Source organism: Pezoporus occidentalis, unplaced genomic scaffold, assembly GCF_034315485.1.
Source record: "Pezoporus occidentalis ecotype Australia unplaced genomic scaffold, CSIRO_AGI_Poc_V1 ctg17, whole genome shotgun sequence".
Taxonomy (NCBI): Eukaryota; Metazoa; Chordata; class Aves; order Psittaciformes; family Psittacidae; genus Pezoporus; species Pezoporus occidentalis.
In genome coordinates, this window is record NW_026913531.1 from 5170450 (window position 1) to 5197969 (window position 27520).

The window sequence follows — 27520 nt, forward strand, 5'->3', positions numbered from 1 at the left end:
GAAAGAATAGGAGGTAACAGATGCAAATTATAGCAGGGGAGATGCTGATTAAAAGTTAGAAACAATATTTTTACCTTGGGGCTGGTGAATTACTGGAGCAGGCTTTCCAGAGGTGTGCAAGCTCTGTCCTTGGCCATGTTCAAGACCCAAACAAACGAGGCCCTGAACAACTTAATATAGCCAGACCTGCTTTGAGCAGGTCATTGGACCAGGTGGCATCTAGAACATCTTTGATCTAAATTACTTTATGATCCTATGAGGACTAAAACGTTCACTAGATAGAGGCAGGGAAAGGAAATACCAGTATAATAAATAAGTTACCACATACTAAAATCATATTCCTATCTCCTTTCCTGTATGGTGATTGAAACAATTCTATTAGTAGACTATAGCTTCAAGGGTGCACAGGAAGTGCAGAGTGTTAACAGATGGGAAGGAGGATATAATCTCTTTGCACCTCTGGAGGCACAGTAAAATTCAATTCCAGATGCCTGTTCAGGATGCTTTTGTACTGGCTTAGGGAAAAAAATAAACTACTCTACATGGATCCTGCTAACACAGCATCTTCAGGATTTTTTGGAGCCATATTTATGTCCAATTTTAGTGACTAGAAGGTACTTCTGGTTACTGATTTTGGAGTTTAAATTTTCGGTGAAAGATACTCTATTATTTAATTGTGTTTGTTAATAATAGATTCTGCTGCTGAACATAACTGCAGCTCTTTAAGAATGTGATGATTCAAAGTTACACTGCAGTGCTTTATTGATGTCTGTTATTTATATTACTGTATTTTAGTATTATTATTTGTTTTATTTTATGTAAAAATAAAACAAATCACCACCAAAATTTTGCACTCATGGGTACTGCTGAACATTGCCACTCACCAGTTTTGTTTGTAACAAAAACAGTGTTTAGAAAAATGCTCTCATTTTCTCAGGCTTGATTGATTTTTCAAGTAATTGTGCAAGAAAGTGTCCAGTGTTGAGGTGTTGGCTTAAGAGATGGAAAGAAGGAAAATAAGTGAAAAAATTGTTATAAACACATACTTGATAAATGCAGAGTTAAAACACTAGCTTGAGGATTCTATTGCATGCTGTTTATGATCTGAATTTATTCTTTTAAATTGCCATATGGACAAGTATGGCCCTATTCCTCTTACTAAATAAGTAGTAAAATGCAGGATAAAGGACCAAAAAAGAATATTCTGTTCAGTCTTCTGTCAGTGGCAACCGTATTTAACCTTTCATAAACCAGCCAAGTTTTATTTTAAACTTGTTAATCCCCACTACTCCAATGGGAAAGTTTGTCCGGAAACTCATTTCATTGTTAGAAGTTGTTTAAAACCCACATGATGAGATTGTATCCATTTATTACTTTCTTAAGATTGTCCTGTAATTTACAAAGTTTTTTTTTCCTCTTTTCGATTGCTCTTTTTAAACAGGTGAGGGAATAATCCTATCCCCTTCCTTCTCTTTTGTAAGCCTAAACCAAAGCATCTCTTTTCTTTCAGAAGAGCTGCTTCATCCCTATAAGCAATGCAGTAACCGTTCCCTACAGCTGTTCCCATTTTAACTCACATGTCTTTAACATGGGTGATCAAACTGCTCATATTCCAGATGTGGTCCTGCCAGTCTGTTACACTGACAGTGACACACATTCAAGACAGCTGCACCTCAGAGAGATGTTGGAAAAAAAACCCAGCATATTCATCTGATATCTTTTGGAACACTAAGTAAATCCAAAACAAATCTTTGATGTTATCTGTGTTTATCAAAGGTTGGCTATTTCCTAAGAGGCAGGAAATGACTGACTGCATTAAAGACAGCTTATTAAGTAGTGTTCCAAATTCTGTTCTTAATTACTCCTGTACAGCCTCGTTTTAATCAAATTGAATGAGTTTTTGCCAGTGTGATTAAGAGCAGGATTTGTCCCATTAAGTATGTCTGATGCCCTTACAAATAGGTAGCATGTAACTCAGTGGGCTAGGGATAAATATATTCGCTGATTGCCATGATTAAAATGGAAAACAAATTGTCCTGTTTTCATGATGGTTGCCTAAATTAACCTGTGCTGCAGATGCACAACACTGAAAGAAATATCAATGGTTGTTTTGACTGAACTGAAATACTTTTCACTTTCCTTGGTATCAAAGGAAATGCAAGAATTTATTTTTTTTTAAAGACAGTGGGCTGTGAATGAGTAGAGGATAGATGGCCATTCATTAAGGACAACATGTGATGCTAATGGGAAGTTCTTCGAATTTACTGTTCGCTTGCCTTGAGTTTAATCCATGCTGTAATCTGTAGAGATCTCTTGAGTCATTCATAGGATACCTGAGCCTCCTTGTTCCTCAAGAGCTGAGGCTCCTGCATGATTTTGCTTGGAAGTTTTTCACCCCTAGACAGTTCTCAACCCATCTGGGCTAAGTTTGACTCCAGAAAAAAGCAGTGCCTAGGTCATCATGCACCAAAAGGCAGGGCTGCTGTAGAAGTGCTGGATCTGGAAACCCAGTGGAGACTTGATGGAGGAAGAGTTATTGAAGACAGCCCTATCCCCAGATTCCTCCTTGGGGTTACCCCCATCATGGCTGCCCAAGGACTGGGCAGGTGCCATGTGGTCCATTGCTTCCACAATAAATAACTCAAGTAAGCAGAACTTCAACTGCTGCAGAATTGATAGTCCTGTGTGGTATTTCTGTTGTTGCCTCAGATAATTAGAATCATTGATTTTATTTTTTTTTACAAAATTAAATATAAAAATGTTGAATTAAGTCAGCACAGCAGTTTCTTTGTTATTTGTTTTGATAGCAAACCACATTTATTTTACATTATATTTAGTTTCAAGTTTCAAGTAAGATAAAATGGACATTTCATGCTTCTTAGATCTGTTATTTCAGGCTGCCTTTAGATTTAAGAAAACCACATCATATTTACATTTGGTTTGTGTTTCCATGGTTTTTTTTCTACAAATTAAATCAAACATTTTTAAATTATTAGTGTTATATGATCTTTGCTATTCAGTACTTTTACTTTAAGGCTTAGATTCTAATATCATTTTATGTCCCAGAAACTGGATTTGGTGCTGTAATTAATGGCACTGATCAGGTTCTAAAATTTGGAATGGAAATCTTTGCAAGTATCTCTTCTCCCAGTATGTTTCAACTTATCTTCCTGGTTATAACTGCATCAGGCTTTTGAAAATAGAAAAAAACAACAACAAAACACTGAAGAACAAAAATGTGCTTTAATTGGTATTCGGTATATCTCTAAAAGCTTTGATGTGACCAGGGCAAGAAGCGCTGTGAACAAGTGAAAACTTTTATTCCTTGTTTTTTGAAGTAAACAGATTCATTCATCATGCTGAAGGTTACTTAGTTGCTTTAGCTCACTCATTACTTGTTTGTACTCTTGGTGGGAGATCCATTCCTTTTAACACAAGTATCTCTGTTCCCTTACAGTCAATAATGAGTTATGTATTCATCTGCATCAACTTTATCAGCAGTAGTCACTGCCAGAGGACAATCTAGATCATTGAATTTTATGTTACCTATCCCCATTCACTAGATGAAGAATCAGTGCAAATATTGGGTATATAGGTGAGCGATGGGAGTCCAGACCACTTCAGCCTTTTCTGATGATAGATGTCTAAATAAACAGGAATGGATCCCTTCTTAGAGGACTTCTATCTTAGAAGACATACATATAAGGCTCTTGGTCATTCACAGAGAGGTTTGCACCACCCTCCTAGCTTGATGAAGCGATTGATGGCTGATATACAATCAGGAATGCAATGCCATAGGGTCAGAAGAACAGGCAGAAAGGATCTCTGTTTCTAACCAGAGATGGAATCATGTAAACTCCTTATATATTTTGTGGAGAATGCTAGAAATACTTGAACTGCACCCACCTAGCTGGGTGCTTTTCCTACAAAACTGAAAGCAACCTACTCTTTTCCAGTGTTCCTCTTAAAAACCAGCTTCAACCCCAATGGCTTCATGATTTGGGTTTAACAAAAAAAGTGCAGACCAATTACCTCTACCATTGTTATAAGTGTCTTTTTTCTGAAATGTGTTTTTAGGTTGATAGTTTGCCCTGGACTTACCCAGCTCTAAGTCTCAGCACTAAACCCAGATTGGAGGGCTCATGAGCACTCATGGCCTCTGAAAGTGGCTTTCAGTTAAAGTAGGCATACCCCTCATTCATTCTGATGATTTGAAACAATATGAGAAAGCAGGCAGGTCTGTGGAATGTCAGTGTGTGTTCGTTGCAGAGGGATAGAGTAGGCTTTTTGTTACTTAAGACATTGTGCTCAAGCACCAAATGTAAAATTATGTTCAAGGTCAGCTGAACATATTTAACCTTGCAACACCTGCTCTGCTTGTGTTTCCAAAGTTTTACAGAGAAAAATAGTAGATGAGAACCTAAAATAGTTTTTTATAGTGGTTGTTCATTTCCAGCATCCTAAAAGTACAGAAGTTATTAAGGATGACACTGCATCAGATCAGACATCATTTACATTTCTGTTTCTCTATAAGTAGAGTCAGAGTTAATTTATTCTAATCAAAGGATTCCACCACAACAGTACTTGTGCCGTTGTACTTATGTCTGCTCCCTCAGTTACCATATGAATTACTGAAAAAATCCGTTCAGTAGGTAACTTGGAAGAAAATGTTAATTGGAAAGTTATTTCATAAAATAAATTGCCATAAAATTATTTTGAGGGGTGAGTCACTGTTTTTATTAGTTATATTTATAAAATACACATTCATCACAGAGTTAAATATTTGTGTTTAGAGTACAGTTGGAAACACTTTATGGTAAATTTTGAGAACTGAGCTATAAATGCAACATTTTTAAATTAGGATATAAATATTTCACTAGTCTTAAGAAATCCAAAAATTGAGTATGCTGTTCCTGTCAGGAAAGCTGGATGAACTTAAACTCCAAGTGAAGAATTTTTCCATTTTATTTCAGAAAGTGGCTAGTATATCTTTACATGTATTCTTTCACTGTATACAAATATGGTACATACTGCTATTTAATGGCATCATAGTTCAATAGTTCTTGTATAAAACAGATGCTACAGCAGTTCCTTAAGAAGAGACAATAATTGTCATCTATTTTGTATTATAATCCACACGTTTGTGTGTTTCTTGCTATTAATCATTATGCAGCAGCAAATAACTGTATCCAACAAAGGGTACCTGTTATAATTTATCAATGATATCCACAGAATTATATCATCAAAAAAAACATGGTCTATTTGTTAGCTAGTTAATGGAAAAAAACTTGTATTATCCCGTTTCCACAGTTATATAAGGGGCATTATCAAAAGTAGCTGCACACAGATTTAAATATCTAGGCCAGATTTCCATTCCAGCCTTGAATAAGCTTCTTCCCACATGGCCTTTCTCGTTTAATATTTCAGCAATTACAAGTTTTCATTTCCCTTATATATGTGACAATCAATTTAAATGGATTCTACTTATATCCAATTGACTCTCTTGCAGAGAAAATGTGAGGAAAAAAGATGGCTCCAAATTTCTCAGCATTAACTGAGTGGTTTCTGAAAAGACACAGAGAGAGTTCCCGGCTGCTTGCAAATTTTTGTAGCTGGAGTCAAACTATCACAGAAAGAATGTGACATTCATGGTATTTTCACCATACAGTGATACAATTCTAGATGGAGGGGAAAGTACCATTTGTTTCCATTAATACATGAATGGTAGATAATAATCAGTCTTCTTCCTTAATTACAGAACTCTCTCAGAAAATGACAGTACCTCTTTACCTCCTGCTGACTCCTGCACCAGTCCTACTAAAATGGATTTGTCATTCAGTAAGACTGCCAAACAGTGCCTAGAGGAGATATCTGGTGAGTAACAATAAGTCAGGAGAAGCCTGTTAATTTCTTTATTTACATCTGTTTCTTACCAAGAGCTTTGCAATGGGTCGAAATAATACTTCTGACCTCTATTCATGAGTGATATTAAATATGCAGAAAATTTGGGTCATACACAGTGCTTCAAATGCACAATTCTCTTATCTGAAATGGCTCCTTTTGTTCAGATACCCTCTTCATCATTTTGCAGAAACTGGTCTGTCATGAGTTTCAAATCATTATTATTTTTTAGTCATACTGAATGTTCCAAGAGGAGCAATGGAAAGTAGATACCAGAATGTTTGACACTGCTGCATTTAAGATTATCAAATTAAATCATAACATCAGAACTGAGACATAAATTACAAAGATATATTTTGCTTCTATAAACAAATCTATATTCAGAAAATGAGCAAATCCTTACATTGTACCTAAATTTAAGCTACTGCTAGACCTAAGCTGATAAAGGTTGTGTTCTGGAATCCCTTGTAAACCTGAAGTAAAATCCCTATTAGGTTACAAATGTGAGGGGATTTTTTTTTTTATTTACTCATAGGTACAATTTATTTACTCAAAGGTACAATTCCTTTGAAGTCAACAGCGCCATAATGATTTACATCAGCCAAGGGTCTGGTCATAACTCTGCCTACGGACGCAAAAAGTAAAGTATGTCACAGCTGACTTTCTCATCAGGACAGCAGGGTTGTGTGGGAGTACTTTCAAAGGGACTCGCTACCAGAGCTGTTTTGTTGGGGTTTGGGGTTTTGTTTTGGTGTTGTTTTGTTTTTTCTGGTTGTGGATATTTTCTATGAACATCTTTACTGTTATTTGCATTTTTACAAGAATAAAAGGTGAAATCCTGTCCTACATGATTCACCTGTAGTTTTGCCCTTCTACTCCAAAGTTTTAACATTCAGATGAATTTATAATGAGTCATGTGGTTCTTCATACACAGGATATAATTCACTTAAAGCACTGATCTGACACATCAGTCTAAAATTATCTCCACCAGAAGGGAAATCAGATGCCCAACTTTTGTGGGACTGTCTTGGCATTTAGCTGACTCATACTGAAATTGAGGTTTTGTCCTGGTTTGTCTCAGTCCCTTTGGAAGTTTTCTAACTCTAGCATTCCTTAATTGCTCAGCCAGCTTTTGTGAGAAATATGTCACTCTGAAACACGTGAACATGGGTTCCCTGGAGGCGACGCATGCCTGTTAACGTACAAAAAATATTTTTAATTAATCCAGAAAAAAGACTCATTGGTCTTGCATATAGAAAGACTATAATTAAAACACTTATTCGAATCAAAAGATGATCCATGGAACTATCCACAGAGATGCTAAAAAATAACAGATCGATTCAGTACCTGCTGAAATGATCAAACAGGATATCATGTCTTCTGGCCTTTTACTGTTCTGAACAGAAAAGGAACAGCATCAAAAAGAAGAAAATGGCATAAAGGGCACTGGACATCAGACAGATTTCTAATCTGATTATTGAGACTCTGGGATTAGCAGCTGACTGATAGACCAGGCAACAAAGCAGAACCACTGGGAAAATGTGGTCAGTGGTCTGTTGTTTACAGAGGAAAACACGTATGTCACCCATAATTGGCTGTTAGCAGAAAAAAACAGTTAATGGATCAAGTATTGCAATTGTGAATAATTGTCTGCATTGGTGAGCCATCACCAAGTCATTGGTGATTCTGTCACTGGTGAGCCTGCATGAAAAAAAACTTATGTGATGGCTGTTCAGGGGAGTATTCCATGATGGATTAGCTATAAGAAAGAACAAATACATTCTGTTACTTAGAAGCATCTTCATTATACTATGACCAAGGGATTATACCAGTGGTAGCAAGGAGATATGCAAGGGTTACTTCCTTGATTTGGTCATATGTACTCAGGGTGTTAAGAAATTCATCCAGAGTTTCTTTTGCTTTGATACTGTCTTTTTCCTGAAATCTTTCACTGCTGCTGTGGATGGGCAACATTTTTATATTATCTTGAGTTTCTTTTGCACCTTGGTAACCAAGCACACTAGCACAATATATTGATATGCAGTACGGATCAATAAGGATCATGCAAGGGACTAAGCATTTGTGGAAACCACTAAATCTTACAGGAGTGCATTCATAAAGTGCTGTTGCACCATTATTGTGTTTCTGCTTCATTACTCTTTATTATTTTTACAGGGCTAAATATTTACAACTAAAGCTACCAAGCTCAGGACTAAGGTATCTTAGCCCATGTCATTGTATAAACTGTTTCTCTACTTTCAGAATGTATACTCAGTCATCTTTGATATTGTCTCTTGACTGAAGTTTACTGCTCCCATAACCGGCCATGCAAATCATATCAGGGCTTCTAGTCCACTTCGGGGCAAGATCAGCCAATCAGTATTAAACTAATGCTGTAAGCAGAGCTGGTTCAAGGCATCCCACAGTATAGGCAAAATTTGGATGCAGAAAGAATAATTTTAAAAAGATTTGGAAGTGGTTGATCAGGCACCATTCTCCTTGAGTGATTCAGGATACCAAACCCAAGCTGATTTCTTTGCTTTGGTGGACAGTCATGGCTCTGTTTTCCGCGCCTAGCAAGACAGTTCACTCACCTTTGCTACTGCCTCAGCATTGGTGATGGGGAAGTAGACAGGTAAAATGAGAATCTGTAGGAGTAGTTTCCAGCTCTCCTCTGCTCTGCCTTCCTCCCTATTTCTAAGAGAGACAATTACTTTTAAAACCTCTCCTGTCTTCCTGCTCAGAGCTAGTGAAAGGAGGGGGCAAACTCAGAGTGCAAACCTCTTGTTTCCTGGCCACTACTCTGCAAATGATCACTTGGTGAGGGGAGAGTGAGATGGTGTGGCTGGGATGGACCCAGAAATGCATCCCTGGTAAAGTGAGCAACCTCTTTATTTTTAGCTTGTCCCCATAAATCTGCTGTCCTGGGTAATTTGCTTCTTGGTAGAGCTACTGTAAATCTGGGTTTCTTCACTGTTCCTCTGTCTCTGCTGGGAATTTGCTCCAGATGTGATCTGAAGTGCTTCAGACTTTTTTTCCTACCCCTTTTTTTTTTTTTCTCTGAATGTTCCAAAGTTCAGCCAGAGCAATCCCAGATGTTTTCATGGTGCACGTGCAGATCAGCAGTACAGCACAAGCACAATAGTTGTAAGGCTTCCTGCACATCTTGGATCCCCTCTGCATGTATGGTGCCAGTGATGCCTATACACATGCTGAATAAGTCCCATTTGCAGGCACAAGTCACCTGCTCAGTACTTTTGCTGTGTTCTGCATAGGGTAGATTCATGGCACATGTGGCATACAGATGTGTAGACTTCTGTCCAGGAAATCACAGACAGAAATTTAGGAGTCCTGTTCTGCCGTCATGTATGAACACACTTTCTTGCATGTACTGTATGTACCACTTGCCTCAACAAGACTACTCAGTATGTATGTTTCTGAAAAACTGGAGTTTAATGTTATAGACTATATATAGCTATATAGGATTTTAAAATGAGAATGAAAAGAAAGCCTACTAAAGTAATCCATGTGTTGCATGGTATGACTAAGAACAAGTTGTTCAGACTTTCTTACCTAGTATTTCTACTTGTAACTGTGACATTTATTAGTCTCTGCAAAAGTTTATTGGAGAAAGATGCCACTATGTTAATTATTTAATGAACCATTGTAAACTGTACATGTCAGTAACTACAAAGTATTATTTTGTGAAATCAGTGATAGCATTTGGCTTTAACAAGTATTTACATGTTCAAAGAGCTTAATGCAAAGTGTTTGATTAAATAATTATTCATGAATTTACAAATATTGACTAATTATAAAAAATCTGAGGGATGAAGCAGAAATTAAAGTAATTTTAAGTGTTACAGGTCAATATCAATGGCAGCATTAGTACAAAAACATTCCTTTTTCAAGATTTTATGTTTCCTGAGCTGATTTTTTTACTCACTGAAAGAAAAAGTTGATAGGTTTGGAAATAGTTTACAATTTTATTTTTTTAGGTAAGTTTAACTGAAGAGGTTCATAATCTTATGCGTTTGCAGCTCTATTACATAATTCATCTGTAAGGCTCCAAACTATGCACTGATACTTCAAGGAAAGTCTGTTCTAAGAACTAAATTTGCCCTTGATTATTATTTCTTCAAATAATTTAATAACTCCTTTTATGGAAGAGAGTAAAAATAAGGTAATATGTTACACTGACTGTGATGGGTTGGGGAAGTTCCCTGTACTGTTCTCAATTTAAACATATTCCTTCAGGGTGGGTAGAGGCTACATGAAACTGCAAGATTAGTTGGGGAATAATGCTCTGTCATGACGTTTGCTCTCCTCTGGTCTCACATTTTGTCTTTTTTAGTTTAGAAAGTAGTATTTGCTTGTTGCTATATTTAATCATTTTAAAATGGTGGGATGAGTATTTTAAAAGTATTTTTTAATAAATAAAACTGAAAATTCTCCACATTGCAATTTTATGTATTTTCAAATGACACCCTGCAGAGAATGTGGTAAAGCAGAATGACAAATGCACTGTTCTTCCTGCAGAACGCTTGGTTCCAATATGTTCTTGTGTATCTGCTGTATCTGAAGATAATCACAATGCCCTGTCTGCCAAGTGAGACAACGGGGTTAATGGGAGAAAAGTTCATCTAACCTTGTAATTAAGTGCTGTAGTCTAGTATTTGTACACATGAAGGCTGAATAGAGGTTGTGAGATCAGTCTCAGTACCTCCATATCCCAGCATTTGACTCATTGTGGTTAAAAGTATGTGCTTCGTGGTCTGAAATCTTTGCCCTTCCTATTAATTCAAAATACAGCAAGTGAGAATACTGTACCAATTTGAGTGTAAGTTGAGGTTTTAAAGCCACTGAGTGGGAAAAGAGTGAGGTTGCCCTTCATTTTGCAAGTTCTCTATTGTTAGTACAGCTCTATGAAGCCTTTCTAACAGCCTCAGCAGCTTCCTCAGCCTTTCTGGGCATGCTGTTATAGCCACATGGTGCCGGAGCATGCGGGTAGTGCTAGAGCTCTGCTTCCTCAACCGAGGCCGTGTCAGCATCCACACCAGTGCGCCGGGCTCTTCTTAAGGCAGGCACTGGCATGTGCATGAAAGCTTTTTAAGGGCCCATATGCCACTGCAACTGGCAGACCCTGGGAGTAAACACAGCAGTCTTCCAGTTTGTTTCTGTGCTGAAGAAGTGGCAGACATTGAATATTTGGGACAGTTTTGTACTTGGTCTGACAGAGGATTCTTCTTGTCTCCTCTGACTGTGTGGACTAGGTGGGAAGGGGAGTGGTATCTTCTTGTGGACCATGTCTTTCTAGGAATGTGTCAGTGATTTAATATGGAAAACCATCATTGCTTGACACTACTGAATATTTTTCTACATTGCTTCTGTGTTTATGGGGGTTACTTAGGAAAAAAATGCACCTTTCCTTAAAATGTCAAAGAAGTTTCCCTCCCCCACCCCACCCCCCCTTTTCTTTTTTTCTCTATCTATCTTCAAAAAGTGTAAACTGAGACAGTGAAAAGCAAGTACACTGAAGCTTCTGTTAACATCGGTTTATTCATACAGGCAATCTGCAAACAGTCTGCAATTCTTAGGGTGGCATTTTTAAAGGTTACTTTCTTGTCACGGTTTCTCAGGTAGGGATTTGAGACGAGCATATTCGCACACTGACAAAAGCAGTATATTGGTATGCAACAGTGTTCATATTTGTAGATTTCTACGTAATGTGTTATGAAATTAATTGCCCCTAGACAAAAAGTTTATATCTAAAAATCAGAATGAAATTCACCAATTTCTTTGTTCACCTGTCTATTATTTCTGAGACTGCTATCTTTTTCTCTGTGAGAAAAGGTGTGTTTAAATAGAAGTCTTTTTTTCTCTCCTGACAATGTATTTAAAAACATTTAGAATTGGTGAACTTAGTTTGGACATGATACTGTGTTGGTTTTAAAAAAAAAAAAAAAATACTATTCCATTAATAGATTTTCTTAAGAAGATTGTGAAACGATTTTATTAGAGGTTTTTAATTCCATACTAGCCTCTGAATCTCACAGAGCTGCAAACAAGATATATATATTTTAAGAAGAAAGAATGAAATTAAGTATTTCCTTTTATAGATCACCTTACTGGTTAGGTACTGTTATGTTCTGAATTTTAGCTTCCTTATGATTTTAAATTATATTTTCTTTATTTAGAACAGAAATTGCAAGACTGAAGGTCCATTTGCAAATCTGCTTTTAGCTTCCTGCCCTGGGAGTAGCAGTGATAGGGAAGAAATAGTTTGTCATCCTTACCTTTTGGGGAGAAAAATAGGATTTGACTGTGAGCTAGGTCTGTTACTGTAGCATCCCATTCAGGTGAAGCTGTGTCTCGAAACCTGTGGCACTGTAAACTGAGCAGAGGCTTCTGTGTCTCCGGTTTAATTCACCAGGATGTTTGCTGCCATGGCAGCCAGCAGCATTCACTGCAGTGGCAGAGAAGAGTCATATATCTGGGAATGCAGGTTGAATACTAAAATGTAAGGAGGCTTGTGCAGAGCTTTGCTTCAGTGGTTAATTTTGGCTCTTTATTGAGCTCTGACGTGGAGGCTGTACTTGCAGTTCTGTGTCAGCCCATCTAAAGTGAAGAGCCGTGCACTGGGATCAGTCATGATCTGGTGAGAGGAGGGGGGAAAGCCTGAGACAGCACTTGTGCCTACTTTGGATTTCAGAAGGCAGCAGCTGTAGACAGAGATGCAGGCCCACTGCTCCGATGAGACTGTTGATTGGATGTAGAGGGGAAAACACAGTTGGCTTTTGGGATTACTTCTTTGCTGGAGCAGAGTGTTTGATCAACTCTCTTCTGCTTGAGAGAAATCGAAGTGAAAATGACTGTAAGTACTGCAGATTAATGTGACGGGAGAAAAGTGGCTTTGCAGAGACAGCAGTGTAATTTTAAAGAAAATGACTGTGCCTGTCTAGTCATTTCCAGTACGTACAATGCATGTTTGAGCTGTGCTTTTCATTGCAAGTGCAAGTATATTCTGCCTGGGATGTGCAGCGTGCAGTGCTGGAGGGATCACATCCCAGACCTTTCCAGAGAATTGAACTACTGTCCATCTCAGAAACATGAACTCTACCTGAGGTGAAGCCCCAGCTGAAAAAATGCAGCGATCTGCTGAGCTGTCAGTGTTTAAAGGCAAGGAGGTTAGAAGAGGGTGTGTTCGTCTTCAGAAGCAGAAGTCTCTAACCAATCTCACGCTCATCAGCGAAGGGGAGAAGAGGCGATACTCATACAGGGAGAACTGGTTTGGAAACGCCTCCAAGTCCAGCCAGAGTTACCATCAACAGGAGGCAGAAGCTGGATGCACAGGCTCCCTTTCCAGGGCGCTTTCGCGGTCGGTGCACTCTCTCTGCCACTCCAGCCTCAACGCACCCCAAGCATTTCAGGCGATAGCACCTGTTGGAAGCAGGACATCTAGGAGGTCCTCAGACTGGCATACAGGTGGAGGTTTTGAGATTGACAATGAGGACAGGGGAAAATCAGATGATGAAAATGCATCCTGCCCATCCCATTTCCCCAGCAGGAACTGGGCAGAGGAGGAGGAGGAAGGCTGCTTGCGTGAAGGGACCGCACATCTGGATGAAGATGTCATAATAACAATGCTGGGGGACCTAGAACAGGTCCTTTATACTGATATTTTAGGTAAGTTAACTTTGGCTTGACATCACGAAGGGCAGGAGGAGACCCAAGTTTAGCACATATATACATGGAGCACATTTTTTATCTTGACAGTGATTTCACAAGAAAGAACTGTTTTAATTTGCAACAGTATGCAAAAATAGGGTCCACCCATTTCTTCCTTGTTTGCTTACTCTAAAGACTATGAAATGAAGACAAATGTTTAAATCACTTTTTATGGGTGTATGGGCAGGAGCAGCCTGTGAATAATTGAGCATAGTTTGCTTGGCTGTTTGAAAAAATAAGCTGTAACGTTTAAGTGCTATTAGTTTACTCACAAATATTTTAATTTTAATGACATTTGTTCTCATGAATTTAAAATTAAAATCTTGAATCCAAGGATTGGTTTGGATAAAAAATGTCTTGGCCTACCTACAAACTGCTTCTCTGGTCTTGCTTCCCCCTTCCCACCCTGCTGATAATTTCACCCTATATGTGGAATTATGAGTGTCAGGGTTTCATTTTAGTTTAAAAATCCAGTTTTCCTGTATCAGTTCATGCCAGTGAGTATCTGAAGTCCACAGCCATAGGTGCTTCAAAAGAATTCTGTGTTACTGGCTTTACTTTTCATCTTTCAGCCCTTTTCATGAGTGCTCAAAGTGTTCATTTCCAAAGCTTTGTTCTTCAGCCAGCCAAATGGTTTAAGTGACTGCTTGCTTTTCCAAGGTTATATAGCATGTGACTAGCCTGGAGCCTCTTTGCTGGTGGATATGTTAGCCCTGATTATGTTTAAACATTCAGGATAAAATTTTTGCTGTCTATGTAATGTAAAAAACTATCATCTCAAAATAACAAAGAAACAAGAATTCTCTTTTTATGCATGCCTTTTATTCTTAGACTATACCAGTATGCTAAAAGGGACTTCTCCTAGAGATTAGAGGCTTCTTAGCAGAGGAAGTTGAGCTCTCCAGCTGCCCCTGCTCCTCTTCATCTGTGTGTAAGCCTCAGTTTCCCCACCTGCAGAGTAAAACTGGTACTTTCCTTTGTGAATGGAGTTAATATCTGAGAGTGGACACTTCTCTGGAGAGCTGCCTATTATTTGTAAATCTTTTTATTGAAATCTAACAATTAATGGAATTATCATTCTCCCATTTATCTGCTTTGGGCTGTAGTTACATGTGCAAAAGTGCTGAAATTATTATGAATGGTTTTATTAAATGTGCAATTATGGTTGAGCTTCAGAAATGTAAAAGTTTAACAAAGGTATTTAGTGATTTCTGTAAAATGTTTATTTTGATTTCCTATGTAAGTATCTCACACAAGGGAAGAAATTAATGTGTTCTCTAAAAATTTATTGAGGGAACCTGTAATGGCTCACTGCTTATAGGCAATAATTTGGGGACAATCTTTTGGAATATTCATTTTTAGCATAAGTGATGAAGCTACAAGTGATTTGAGCAGATGGTTATATTTCCTGGGGGTCAGTAAATATTTGCATCAGACTTTCTTGTAAGTGGAACAGGATTTTGACAGAAAGTTTCAGGGCACGCTCTTTTAGTCTTATCCCAGTCCCTCCATGTAGGAAATAGAAGGGTTCTTCTTGAGTGTGCAAACCAGAATCACTTGAGAGAACAAGCCAGGGAGCATTTCTGATATGTTAGGTCACTCAAATATGAATAGACTCTATGATGGCAGTGGGCCATCGTAATAGGCAACAAGGTGCCTGGGAGAGTCTGGGCTCCCTTTGGACCCATACAGAGCGTCCAGATCCTGCTGTGATAAGCACTGTAGTGTCTCTTCTAGGAGGGACAGTATAGCTAACTTTCAGAAAAAAAACTCATTCATCATCACTACGGTATTCTGCACAGGAAGCGGGATGTAGCTGGGGAGCCACAGTGCTGACCTGAAAATCTAGGTAATGTCAAATGCAAGTTAGGTCTCAGGATCTTGCTCACAGTGCAGAAAATTTCTCAATCATAGCATTCAGCTGTTTATACTTTCTGACTTGTTCATCCATGGTACAGCATGAGTCCAGTGATACAGCCTTAAGGATGGAAAGAAAAAAGAGCAATTTTTTTTAAGACACTTAATAATTACGGTTATGAGGATTTTGTGTGTTGTACTATGTAATACATTAAGATCATCAACCTCCCGTTGTAGCTTTTTTTTAGGAAAAAAAAAAAAGGTGGAAAGGTTTTGAAATTACCCATTGTGCCACTGAAGATCAAGAGATTAAACCTCAAACTTTTCACCTCTCCAGGATAGAATAACAACACTTTTTATGTTATAATTTGTCTGAAAATGAAATATTCTTTGTAAAAACATACTTGCGCAGTTTGCCATATATATGTACCTTTTTTTTTTTTTTTTTGAATTGCAATTATACCTTAAGGCTTTGTTATGCTATTTACTGTACAATGTATATTAAAAAAGACAGTTGCTGTCATTTTTGCTGCAAGAATTCCTGGTGTTAACATTCAGCAAAGGACAAATGACAAGGATAAACAAAGAAGGAAAAGGGCAAAGGCAGTGCACATATGAGTTATATTCAGTTCCTAAAATATAAAGACAAAGTATTGTTTTGCATTTAATTCTGCCTGCTTGCATCCTGGAATTTGTCTTTCTGTGTATAGAAGAAAATTATCTTATACCAGCAAACTACTCTTTCACCTCTGGTTTGAGGCAGGGCAGGTAACATACAGGACCTGGGTCTTTCCCATATAGGTATTGTAGGAGGAGTAGAATGTGTTCCTAGAACTGAATTTGAGTGCATTTGGCAGATGGAGGGTGGGTGTAAAGGGGCAGTAGGGGAAGCAAAGAGCAGTGACAGTGAGAAACTGAGTGCATATAAGCAACAGTCTGGGAACCACTGGGCTTTCAATAGCAGGTTCAGGACTTTATGGTCTCCATCTTAGCCTTGGCACGAGCTGTTTTTTCTCACAGGAATCTCCAGGATGGTGCAGAAACCTCTGCAAACAGTACATGGGATTCATGAGTACTTTGATTAGCCTGTATGCCCATGCCTTGTCTCCACCCTGTCAGGTGTTGAGTGCACTGTCAGTTCCGTGGTGCCAACCAGAGGTTTAGGGACTATTATATCATTAACTCACTGAAGAATGTAATTGGAATGATAAAGCAAACAAGCAAACAGCAGTTCCTGAAGGACTGTTTGGCTGCAGCAAAGGGGACAGCGTACAGCCAGAGCATAGTAAATGGGAAAACCTCACACTGTGAAAGCTAGCTTGACACTGAGCCACAACTGCTGGGTCCATTCCTAGTACCATGCATCATTTGCCCATCAGGGAAGAAATAAAGGTATATGGAATGTATCTGGAGTAATTTCTTTTCATTTAATGCCAGGAGTTGGGATTTTTTCTTAACTGTCTGCAGAATGTTTGGGCAATAAGACCGGGACTAGTAGAAGGGGGTACAATAGCAATTCAGTTTGTCAATGAGCTCAAAGGCTTCATCCTTTTGCCAAACACAAAATTAAGGAGCTTAAGTGAACCATTGCTCAAATATAATTTGCTTCTGCAAGTTATCCTTTATGTTTGAAATAAATGTTATTGTATATGTTAACCCAGTGCTTTCTGTAAACCAATGTTAAACCCATACTTGTAGTTCTGCTGCAAGTCAACCTGTTTCCTGTGCCTTCAAACAGATACTGTATTGAGATCTTCTACTGTACCAGAATGTTTTCAGTAGGACTTCTTTTTGGTTTTGCTTTACTGCTCCAGAACGCTTTGTTAAATATAAAATTTCCATTGTTTCTGGACCCATGTTGAATATTCCCCAGTTCTCTGTCCTATGCAACTTTTCTTGAAAGCTCTATGCTAATGTCTCCTCCTTCCTTTTTTCACAGTTCATATACCCTGCAAAGGATATCCTCTTCATTTTATGTTTTTTCCCTCCTCAAACATCTATCCTCTGGGTTTTGGGGTTTTTTTCAACTTAGATGGCATACCATGCTTTTCATCGGCAAAATTACCATTGTTGAATTTATATCTTGTATAAATTCACACACAAACCTGGGAGGAGGAAGGGTGGCAACAGAATGAGAAATACAGCAACACTCTGCTTGTGTTTTTTGCAATTTACAAATAGGGAATATCATAATCTGTCTGGTATTTTGACTGCTTGCACTTCTGATCCTGTTTTTTGTGTGATTTTGAGTTTAAATTCACCAGACTGTTAAATGTATTCAAAAATGAAACAGTTTGTTGATGTCATGAGGATTACAAAATTAGATTAAAAGCTTGTTCTGAATGAGAATATTGAAATATAGAGTTAAAGATAATTTAAGTGGTTACACAGTATAATTCTTGATGGTAACATTTCCAGAATGAGTAGTAAAACTGACTGAAGGTGAAGTATGACATGAAATTTATCATTAATAGTCATGACTTCTGGAGCTTGCTTTGAGGCTTATTATATTTTCCTTTGGTAACACGTGATATGTAACTTTTTTGTTTTTCCTTCTTGGGGATGGGACGGTATGTTAATCATCTGAAGTAAATATTATTCATGGTGTTCCAGGTGAAGTTCTGCAGGCTTCACTATTCAAGATACCAGTCTAGCTTTTCGCAGTGGATCCCTGAAGGCTCTTAAAATCCATAGATGTATAAATGACACATGTGCTTAAAGGGTTCGGGATTTTCTCCCATGAGGAACACTTGGTTTTTTTTATATATATAAATAATGAATTATCTCCCCCTTCAGGAAATCATTAAAGTTCAGGAAAGATACTTTATTAAGTGCCTGACTTAAAGAGTACTTTGAAATAGCCTGGATGTTAAGTGCATACTGAAGAGTTGTAACAGTCATCACAGTTCTTTCCAGACACAGATTTACTGTGGCTTTTTTCTCTACCAAGTCATGTAAAATGTCAAGGAGAAAAAAGGGGATGTATAATGTATCAAGTGGTCTGGGCCTGCATTGTGCCTTCATTACAGAGGCTAAAATCCCAACAGTGTAAATCTGAGTTTCATTAATAGATTTGGGCCCTAACAGGGATACTTCACCAGGACTCTTTGGTGGGTTTTTTACATACCACGTTATTTATAAGTGTATATGTGTTTTATTTGTGAAAGGATGAGGTTTTATTCTTTAAAAAATTTAAGGGACAGACCTATTTACAATCATATGTGTGTATTCTCAGCTGTGTATTCATTTGTGCACTTTATTGAAACTTATAACTCATGTGTGCTGAAAGTTGTCCTGGTTTTGCTCTTTTCTCCCAGGGGAAGACCCTGAAACAAGAAGAATGAGAACTGTAAAGAATATAGCAGACCTGAGACAGAATTTGGAAGAAACTATGTCCAGCCTTAGAGGGACGCAGATAAGCCACAGGTATACTGGTTTTGTGTTGATTACTCTTGGACTGTGGAACAGTATTACTAGTTGCTGAATGAATTAGAGACTTGCAATGGAAAATTAATCATGGCGTTAACCATACTGTTTGCTAGACTGCCTCAACAACTTAAATGTGACTAATATATTTTACTGACGAAGTATCTTATGCAGTCATTCATAAAGATGGTTATTGTTTCATATACATCTTCTTAGAAGCCTATAAAATTTATTTTAGGTTATTTTATAAATAGTGATTATAGAATCAGAATTCTTTAGGTTGAAAAATATCCTCAAGATCATCAAGTCCAACCAATAACCCAACACTGCCAAGTCCACCACTAAACTGTGTACCTCAGTACCACATCTACATATCTTTAAAATACCTCCAGGGATGGTAACTCAAACAATTCCCTGGGCAGCCTGTTCCAGTGTTTGACAACCCTTTTGGAGAAGAAATGTTTCCTAATATCCCATCTAAACCTCCCCTGGTGCAACTTAATGCATTTCCTCTCGTCCTAATAATTGCTACTTGGGAGAAGAGACTGACACTCACTTCTATACATCCTCCTTTCAGGTAGTTGTAAAGAGCAGTATGGTCTCCCCTGAGCCTCCTTTTCTCCAGCTTAAAGAACCCCAATTCCTTCAGCCATTCCTCATAAGACTTGTTCTCTAGACCCTTCACCAGCTTCATTGTCTTTCTGTGGACCCACTCCAGCACCTCAATGTCTTTCTTGTAGTGAGAGTCCCAAAAATGAACACAGTATTTGAGGTGCAGCCTCACCAGTGCCAAGTACATAGGGACAAACACTTCCCTACTCCTGCTGTACACACTGTTTCTGATACAAGCCAGGATACTGTTGGCCTTCTTGCCTGCCTGGCACAGGCTGGCTCATGTTCAGCTGTCAGCCAACACCTTTTCCACCAAGCAGCTTTCCATCCACTTTTCCCCAAGCCTGTGGCATTGCATGGGGTTGTGACCCAAGTGCAAGACCCAGCACTGAGCCTTGCTGAATCCCATACAATTGGCCTCAGACCATCGATCCAGCCTGCCCAGATCCCTCTGCAGAGCCTTCCTAACCTCCCACCTAACTTGGTGTCATCTGCAAACTTACTGAGGATGCACTAAATTCCCTCATCCAGATCACTGATAAAGGTGTTAAACAGAATTGCTCCAGTACTGAGGGGCATACACAAAAACTTGTGTGTGCATGGAGAAGCACACACAGAACACCGGGACCGGTATTATTTAATATATTCATCAATGATTTAGATGAGGGAATTGAGTGTACTATCAGCAAGTTTGCTGATGACACTAAGCTGGGAGGAGTGGCTGACACACCAGAAGGCTGTGCTGCCATCCAGCGAGACCTGGACAGGCTGGAGAGTTGGGCAGGGAATAACGGGATGAAATATAACAAGGGAAAGTGGAGTCCTGCATCTGGGCAGGAACAACCCCAGGTTCCAGTATAGGTTGGGGAACGACCTGCTAGAGAGCAGTGTAGGGGAGAGGGACCTGGGGGTCCTAGTGGACGACAGGATGACCATGAGCCAACACTGTGCCCTTGTGGCTAAGAAGGCCAATGGCATCCTGGGATGTATTAGAAGGGTGGTGGTTAGTAGGTCGAGAGAGGTCCTCCTTCCCCTCTACTCTGCCCTGGTGAGACCCCATCTGGAATATTGTGTCCAGTTCTGGGCCCCAGTTCAAGAAGGACAGGGAGCTGCTGGAGAGAGTCCAGCGCAGGGCAACCAAGATGATTAAGGGAGTGGAGCATCTCCCTTATGAGGAAAGACTGAGGGAGCTGGGTCTCTATAGTTTGGAGAAGAGGAGACTGAGGGGTGTCTATAAATATATAAAGGGGGAGTGTCACGAGGATGGAGCCAGGCTCTACTCAGTGGCAAACAATGATAGGACAAGGGGTAATGGGTGCAAACTGGAACACAAGAGGTTCCACTTACTTGAGAAGGAACTTCTTCTCAGTGAGGGTGACGGAACACTGGAACAGGCTGCCCAGGGAGGTTGTGGAGTCTCCTTCCCTGGAGACATTCAAAGCCCGCCTGGACACATTCCTGTGTAACGTTATCTAGGTGTTCCTGCTCTGGCAGGGGGATTGGACTAGATGATCTTTTGAGGTCCCTTCCAATCTCCAGCATACTGTGATACTGTGATACTGTAACTCTTTTAAAAAACATATACATTATTTCAGCCATTGTTTTTCCTTGTTCCACGGGAGCAGAGAAAACACAGTTCACTGACTTCTCCATTTTGTTTGGCAGCACACTGGAGACAACTTTTGACAGCACTGTGACAACTGAGGTGAATGGGAGAAGCATACCAAGCTTGACAAGCCGGTCCACCCCGATGACTTGGAGGCTAGGGCAGGCCAGTCCTCGGCTGCAGGCAGGAGATGCCCCGTCCTTGGGTGCTGGTTATCCTCGCAGCAGCACGAGTCGCTTCATACACACAGACCCTTCTCGATTTATGTACACTACCCCGCTTCGCCGGGCAGCTGTTTCTCGCCTTGGAAATATCTCACAGATTGACATGAGTGAGAAAGGAAGTGGTGATTTGGACATGTCGTCTGAAGTTGATGTCGGTGGCTACATGAGTGATGGAGACATTCTTGGGAAAAGCCTCAGAACTGATGACATCAATAGCGGGTAAGCAGCACTTTTTCCCCCTTTGAACCGATGCGTGGTTGGCAGGTTTGAAGGATTTTTCTCAGAAATTCTGGCACAGAAATGGAAGTTGCATTGTGGTTTATGTATTATGAAAATAGACATATAAAAAAACAAACAAAAGGTAAGGCACTAAGCTGCTAGTGTTGTTCTCAGCTCTTCCCCTTTAACATTAAGATGATTTTGCTGTGAACTTTGATAAGAGCCAAAGTGCTTCTTATTACTTACTGGAATGTCTTAGTTACCTGGTAAGCCATCATTTTGCAGCGCTTGTCCTGGGAGGGGTTATCTTTTATTTTTATGTTTTAGTTGAGATAGTAGGTATGGCATTGGATGCAGCAGTTGCTGACAACACTGACTTTCTCTGTTTCCACTTCAGATACTGTCTCGTGTAGTCTGTGTGAAAGGCCTTTATTGCAGTTTTGCAATATGCCTATCACCCAAGCTGTAGGAATATCTTTTCATAAAAGAATAGATCAGCCAATCTGCTAGCATACTCAGGAGGAAGAATGACAATTATTGTTATTTGTTTGTTGAATCAGTTGACAGGCTTTGGAATACTTCATTCCCTGTGCTTCAAATTGGTGTTTGAAGACTATCAGTCTTGGAACATAAGTCATGTCATTTATATGTATGTTAGAACTCCTAAAGCAGAATTTATTTTGTTTTTAAGGGGGGAAAAAAAAAAAAAAGAAAAAAGCTATTTTGTGGTTTTGCTCATACTTAAGTTACTGTTCATTGCTGTTGTTGGCATCTCAAGGCTGCATGGTGGCAGAGGTAACACTGGGTTGAACAGAAGTCCCATAGAGTACGTGGCCATGTCACACCATACTGCTTCACTCTGTATAAATTTAAGACTCATGTTGTCAGTCTAATCTCTTAGTTTGAAGTATAGCTATGATTAGAGAATGGTGGCTGATGAAATTGGATATGATACATTCCTAAGGACAACTGAAAGTCTGTGATAAAAGCTCTCTCTAGAGAAGTGTCTCACCTTAAGCACCCTCCCAAGATCTCTAGAAAAAGCATAACTATAAAGAAAGTGTGTTCCCATATCTTCCTGGTGTACTGTCTCAGTGATCTGTGAACCGAGCACTGCTGACAAAGCTGTCCACAAAGCACAGTCTCAGTGGCTCTTCAGTAGAGGGCTATATTCATGTCTACTAGACCAGAGAAAAGACATAAGGAAAATGTAACACTTTAGTGTCTGAAGACCTTTTATCATGAAGGTAATATAAATGCTGCCTTTTACAGATGCATGAGTTGGGGAATCCTTTGCAGTGCCTGATGAGTTAGGTTAATTAGCTTATCACATTAAAGGGTGAATATAGTCATCTTGTGTGACTTTTCTTTGCATCTGTAATAAGCATGACTGAATAGATAGTAAGTTGCAATCTGCTCAGTTAACATTTTTAGGTGAAGTAAATGTTAAAAACAAGTTAATACGCTCAGAAATTTCAGGATTCAATGAAGCATGTAAAGTCTTATCTCCTTTATGCCTCTTCCATTATCAGTTTAATTACTTTAAACACTTGGGGACAGGAATGCAGCAGTAATTAGAAATTAGTGCGAGAAAGGCCTGTTGCACTCATTAAGTCTCTCAATCAGGCCTTACTTATGCAGGAAAAAATCCATGCAGTCTGGATTGCATTCAAACCACAGTTAAATTTAATATGCAATTCCAGAGCCTTGGAACCTACTGCATAATTCATCCCTAGCTAAATAATCTGTCAAAAAGTCTAAATTTTGTCTTTAATAAAAGGATAAATCTAGTGTGCAAGTATGACTGTTAATTTACCTTTGAAAACAAATGTGAAGTTACCTTCTGCAGACTCCAGATACCAAGGTTTCATAAATCCCTTGCTGAACTGCAGGCCAAATCTTAGCAGTGCATAAAATGCCTTAGAGTTTAGTTAAAAATAAACAAACTAATCCTTTGTGGTTTAGTGCAGCTGAGGTTTCCTTTATCCAGATTGCCACTCAGGACGTGATGCCATCTCAAACTGTGGCTGTCACACAGGGCTATGCTACCTGAGCCTAGCTCTCAAAATCTGCACCAGTTCACCCACCCCAAACCACAGTGGTGAAGGCTGGTTCTCCCAGGCAGCTGTATGAGCCCCGAGGTCTCTGGGACAGTTGATTTCATTTAAATCAGCTCCCAGAAAGAACTGCAGGGAGTGGTGTGTGTGTGCATTGGCTCGTGCCTGAGAGTCTGTGTCGAGTTATTAAATTTAAATGTTTGTGTACTCAGACACTGAAAGATGGGTTTGAGCGGCCCCATCTCATGGTTCAAAGAGAACTTGTGTTACAGATTATTTGAAGTGGGGGTGAACTCCAGTAGACCATTTTAGCCATCATCTTAGCACCGGGCCCATACTTAACTTCTTTAAGCCTGTAATTGCACTTTGGGTAGGTTCACTGAGATTCACCAAATTGTTTTTCTGTATATATATACTTATACATATTTAGTACCATACATGTGCACGGTCCTTCACAAATGAATTTGTTCAAACTTTGTACTAGGTTGCTTCGCTAAAATCACCACAAATTACAAGAGAAAAATGTAAAAAAAAAACCCAAGAGCCTAAGAATGAAGAGAGTTTAATGAAAGGTCCTTTGAGAAAATAATGGACAGGTCTTGAGTGTAGGACAGGCTTGTGGTACTGCTCAGTTATAAACACCAAGACAGAGACAGATAGAGATAGTTGGAGATAACTAAACAGTAAGCAGGCATTCCAGAAATTATTGCTGCTGCTTGAAATTCAGAAACTTTTAATGATTCTCTAGTGAATAAGCAGCACTACACTCACTGTTTGAGTCATTAGTCATTCATTATAATGTGAAGTGGTGGGAATCAAGCTAAAGGAGCACAGATAGAAACAAATTCTTAAATGTCACTGTAAGGGTTTCAGTGGATATCTCTTTCATATCTGAATAATTGCATCCCAGCAGGGACTATGGATTTGGGTTCTCAGTTTCTTTCCCATTTAGATGGATGCTACTGAGTGGTTTTTTGTTTTGTTTTTTTTCTTCTTGTTTTTTAGCTGGAGTTCTGCTTTTTTCTTAACTCCTGGTGCTATTTTCTGACAAAAATGCAGTACTTAAAACGTACTTAAATTTTTTGAAGGTACTTGAGGGCTTCAGTTTAAATATATTTTAGTAAAAGAAGTTTGCCTGCAAGCCATCACAGGAAAAAGCAAATGATCCTATAAAGTAGGCATATATCTGATCTCCCTGCACGGGACATACAAACTGAGAATATTTATTATAAACCTACCATATAATAGGACAGTCCATACCTTAAACATTTGAATTCCCCAGTCCATTAGCTTTAGAGTGAAACATGGTTGCCAGATGGCTGCATTTCCCACTGATTGACCACACATTTATTTTCAGGTATATGACAGATGGAGGACTCAACCTATATACAAGAAGTTTGAACCGAATACCAGACCTAGCTGCCTCTCGAGACGTCATTCAGAGAGGGGTTCATGATGTGACTGTGGATGCAGACAGGTAACAGTGCTTTGCTAAGTAAAAAACTATCTGAGCTTTACAAATATTTTTTGTTCTTCATACATGCTAATATATCACCATTTTGTTCATAATGAATAGCAAGAGAAAGCAGGGTTCTGAGGCTGCTAGGTTTCTGAGCACACAATACACCAAATACCACAACGGCTGGGGAAAAAGTAAATTTCTCACATGGAAAGGGACCTAGGAAGAATTTATTGTTGAATATGTGAAAGAAAACATTAAGAAGTCCAGACCTTACTTGTAGTCTTGAATCTCTGAAACAGGACATAATTTTTACAGGTTGACTTGGCAATTAATGGGCATAGGAAGAATACACATGGCCTCTAGGCAGCAGAGAGCTTGTGTGTGCCTGATGATGTGGGTTAAAACATACATTTGGAGTTGGCTGGAACCAGAATTATGGTCTTGTCCACTGGTTTTGCCATCTGCGAGTGTCAAGAAGGCATACCTGTGATCAGTGGAAAGTAAGAAGTAGGATTATATCCCATTATTTGTGCAGTGTGAAGAAACACTATCCTGCCCTTATATGTGTACATGGGGTGTGAACATAAAAACAAGCTCCCACTAATATTTCTGCTTATTAGCCAAATGCTGTCTGTTTCTTTTCTTTGAGCTTAAAGTAGATTCATATTGGTGGCTTGTATCCATGTCTGAGAAATAAATATTCATAACCCAGCTTTTGCAGAACTTAGAACTGTCAGCTCTGAGGTTTTGGTCAGACCATTGTAGAGATAAGGAGCAGCTGTGAAATTTGGCAGTCTTCAGTTTTAGGGGGTTGATTTAAAAATCAAGTTTCCTTTAAGGAAAAAATGTGTTTAATCGGGAATGGAGAAGAGGTTCACGGAATGGCTTTGGTTTTACAAACCCAGCAAATTAGTTGAAGAAGTTCTAGGATATTAATCTAGATATGATACAATTCTTACTTTTCACAGTTTTCTGGTGAAAACACACCTGTGACACAAGTCAGGAAGAGTCTGCATTAGTCAAACAGTGCATCAGGATAAAGAAGTTAATTTTCATCTGAGGAACCAGTTACTTAAAAAAGAAGGTTGCTTTTAGCTGGCATATTAGCATTTGTTGACCTTGCAGAAAAAGCCTATTTTAGATAGCAATTCAAATAAACACAGCTTGGTTCTTCGGAACACAAGCATTAATGTGCTGTGAAGACCAGACAAAGAGTACAGTAGGCGTTTAAGAAAATAATTTGGAGAGATCTCAGGCAGTAACAGAAGGAGAAAATGAGAAATGAGATGTGGGCAGGAGGGACTTTGTGGAGCTCTGTATGTGAGAACAGGAACCTTAAGCTCAAAGTGGGAGAGAGGGTGGAAAATGCAGAGGCTGGGAATCGTGTAATTAAAACCAGAGAATGTTGCTAGCACCCACGTTTTTGTATGTGTCTGTATCTTTTCTTCACCTGGGAGTGAAGTTATTTTTATATGTGTCTGTATCTTTTCTTCACCTGGGAGTGAAGTTATTAGAGCTCTTCCCAGCATGCAATATTCACGCACAGGTTTCAAACCATGCACCAAGCAAAAAAAAGGTCCAAAAGAAGGGATTTTTTTTTTTCCTAGTATTCCTTAAGCTCCAGATGCCACTCAGACACTTTGTGTTTATTTTGCTTTAAGGTGTTATTTAGTAATGTATGTGTTAATTTGTTCTATATAGTGCGCAGGTGCATGCATGTTTTGCATGTGAGAGCACAGGGAGGCTATCATCAGTTCTCAATTAATGAGATTGTCCAGCATTTCCTAGTACATAAATCTATTTTGGTTCATTTATACAACTTTGTCAGACTGGCTAAAAATGTTGTGCTAAAAACTACTCTCTTATTTCTGAGTCTTTCTGAGTCTATCACTTGCCAGGTTGTGGAGCAGTGACTTCAAATTCATCAGGAGATTGTTTTGGGTCTTGAGTTGACGAATTTTATGCAAAAGTCAAGGCTTTTAAAGAAATTAAATTAGTGTGTATTCAGGAAACATTTATCTGATCTCAACAACTAAAATCTCTATATTCTGTCTTCATTGTGCATTTGCAAGGTGCTCTTGACATTAGCAAACTCCATGAGCAAGCCCCAAAGTAATTTTTGAGCTTAAATCCTACAAATGTGAAATCCGATTTACTTTGTAATGAATGCTTTCCCTTACACAAAGAATGAAAGCTGGACTCTTGTGCTCTACTCGACCCTCTAAATGGGGTGTCACGGAACATGCTATATGGTATCATGTAATTTAGAAGCTTATCATAAAGTACAGGCATGGGAGATTTATACTGTAGATGTTCAGGCAGTTTTGGCACTTCTTGACCTTTCAGTGCTTGATTTTTACAGCCTTAATCATCCTTTGTTGATACAGATGGGGTTTCTTTGTCTATAAGTGTATGCTATTACTTGAAG

General features: G+C 38.9%; 1 protein-coding gene across 12 annotated transcripts in view; it reads left to right on the forward strand.

Moving 5' to 3' along the window:
* Positions 1-27520, forward strand: part of NAV3 (neuron navigator 3) — a 540674-nt gene that overhangs the window by 409913 nt on the left and 103241 nt on the right. For 11 of the 12 annotated variants that reach the window (XM_062613809.1, XM_062613807.1, XM_062613808.1 and 8 more), the window contains 4 exons: positions 5759-5874; positions 18804-18912; positions 21190-21573; positions 24988-25107. In XM_062613809.1, coding sequence (XP_062469793.1) covers positions 5759-5874; positions 18804-18912; positions 21190-21573; positions 24988-25107 — 729 coding nt within the window. Of the gene's footprint in view, positions 1-5758; positions 5875-12222; positions 13588-18803; positions 18913-21189; positions 21574-24987; positions 25108-27520 lie in introns of those variants that run through there. The other variant, XM_062613813.1, reaches the window with a different exon arrangement.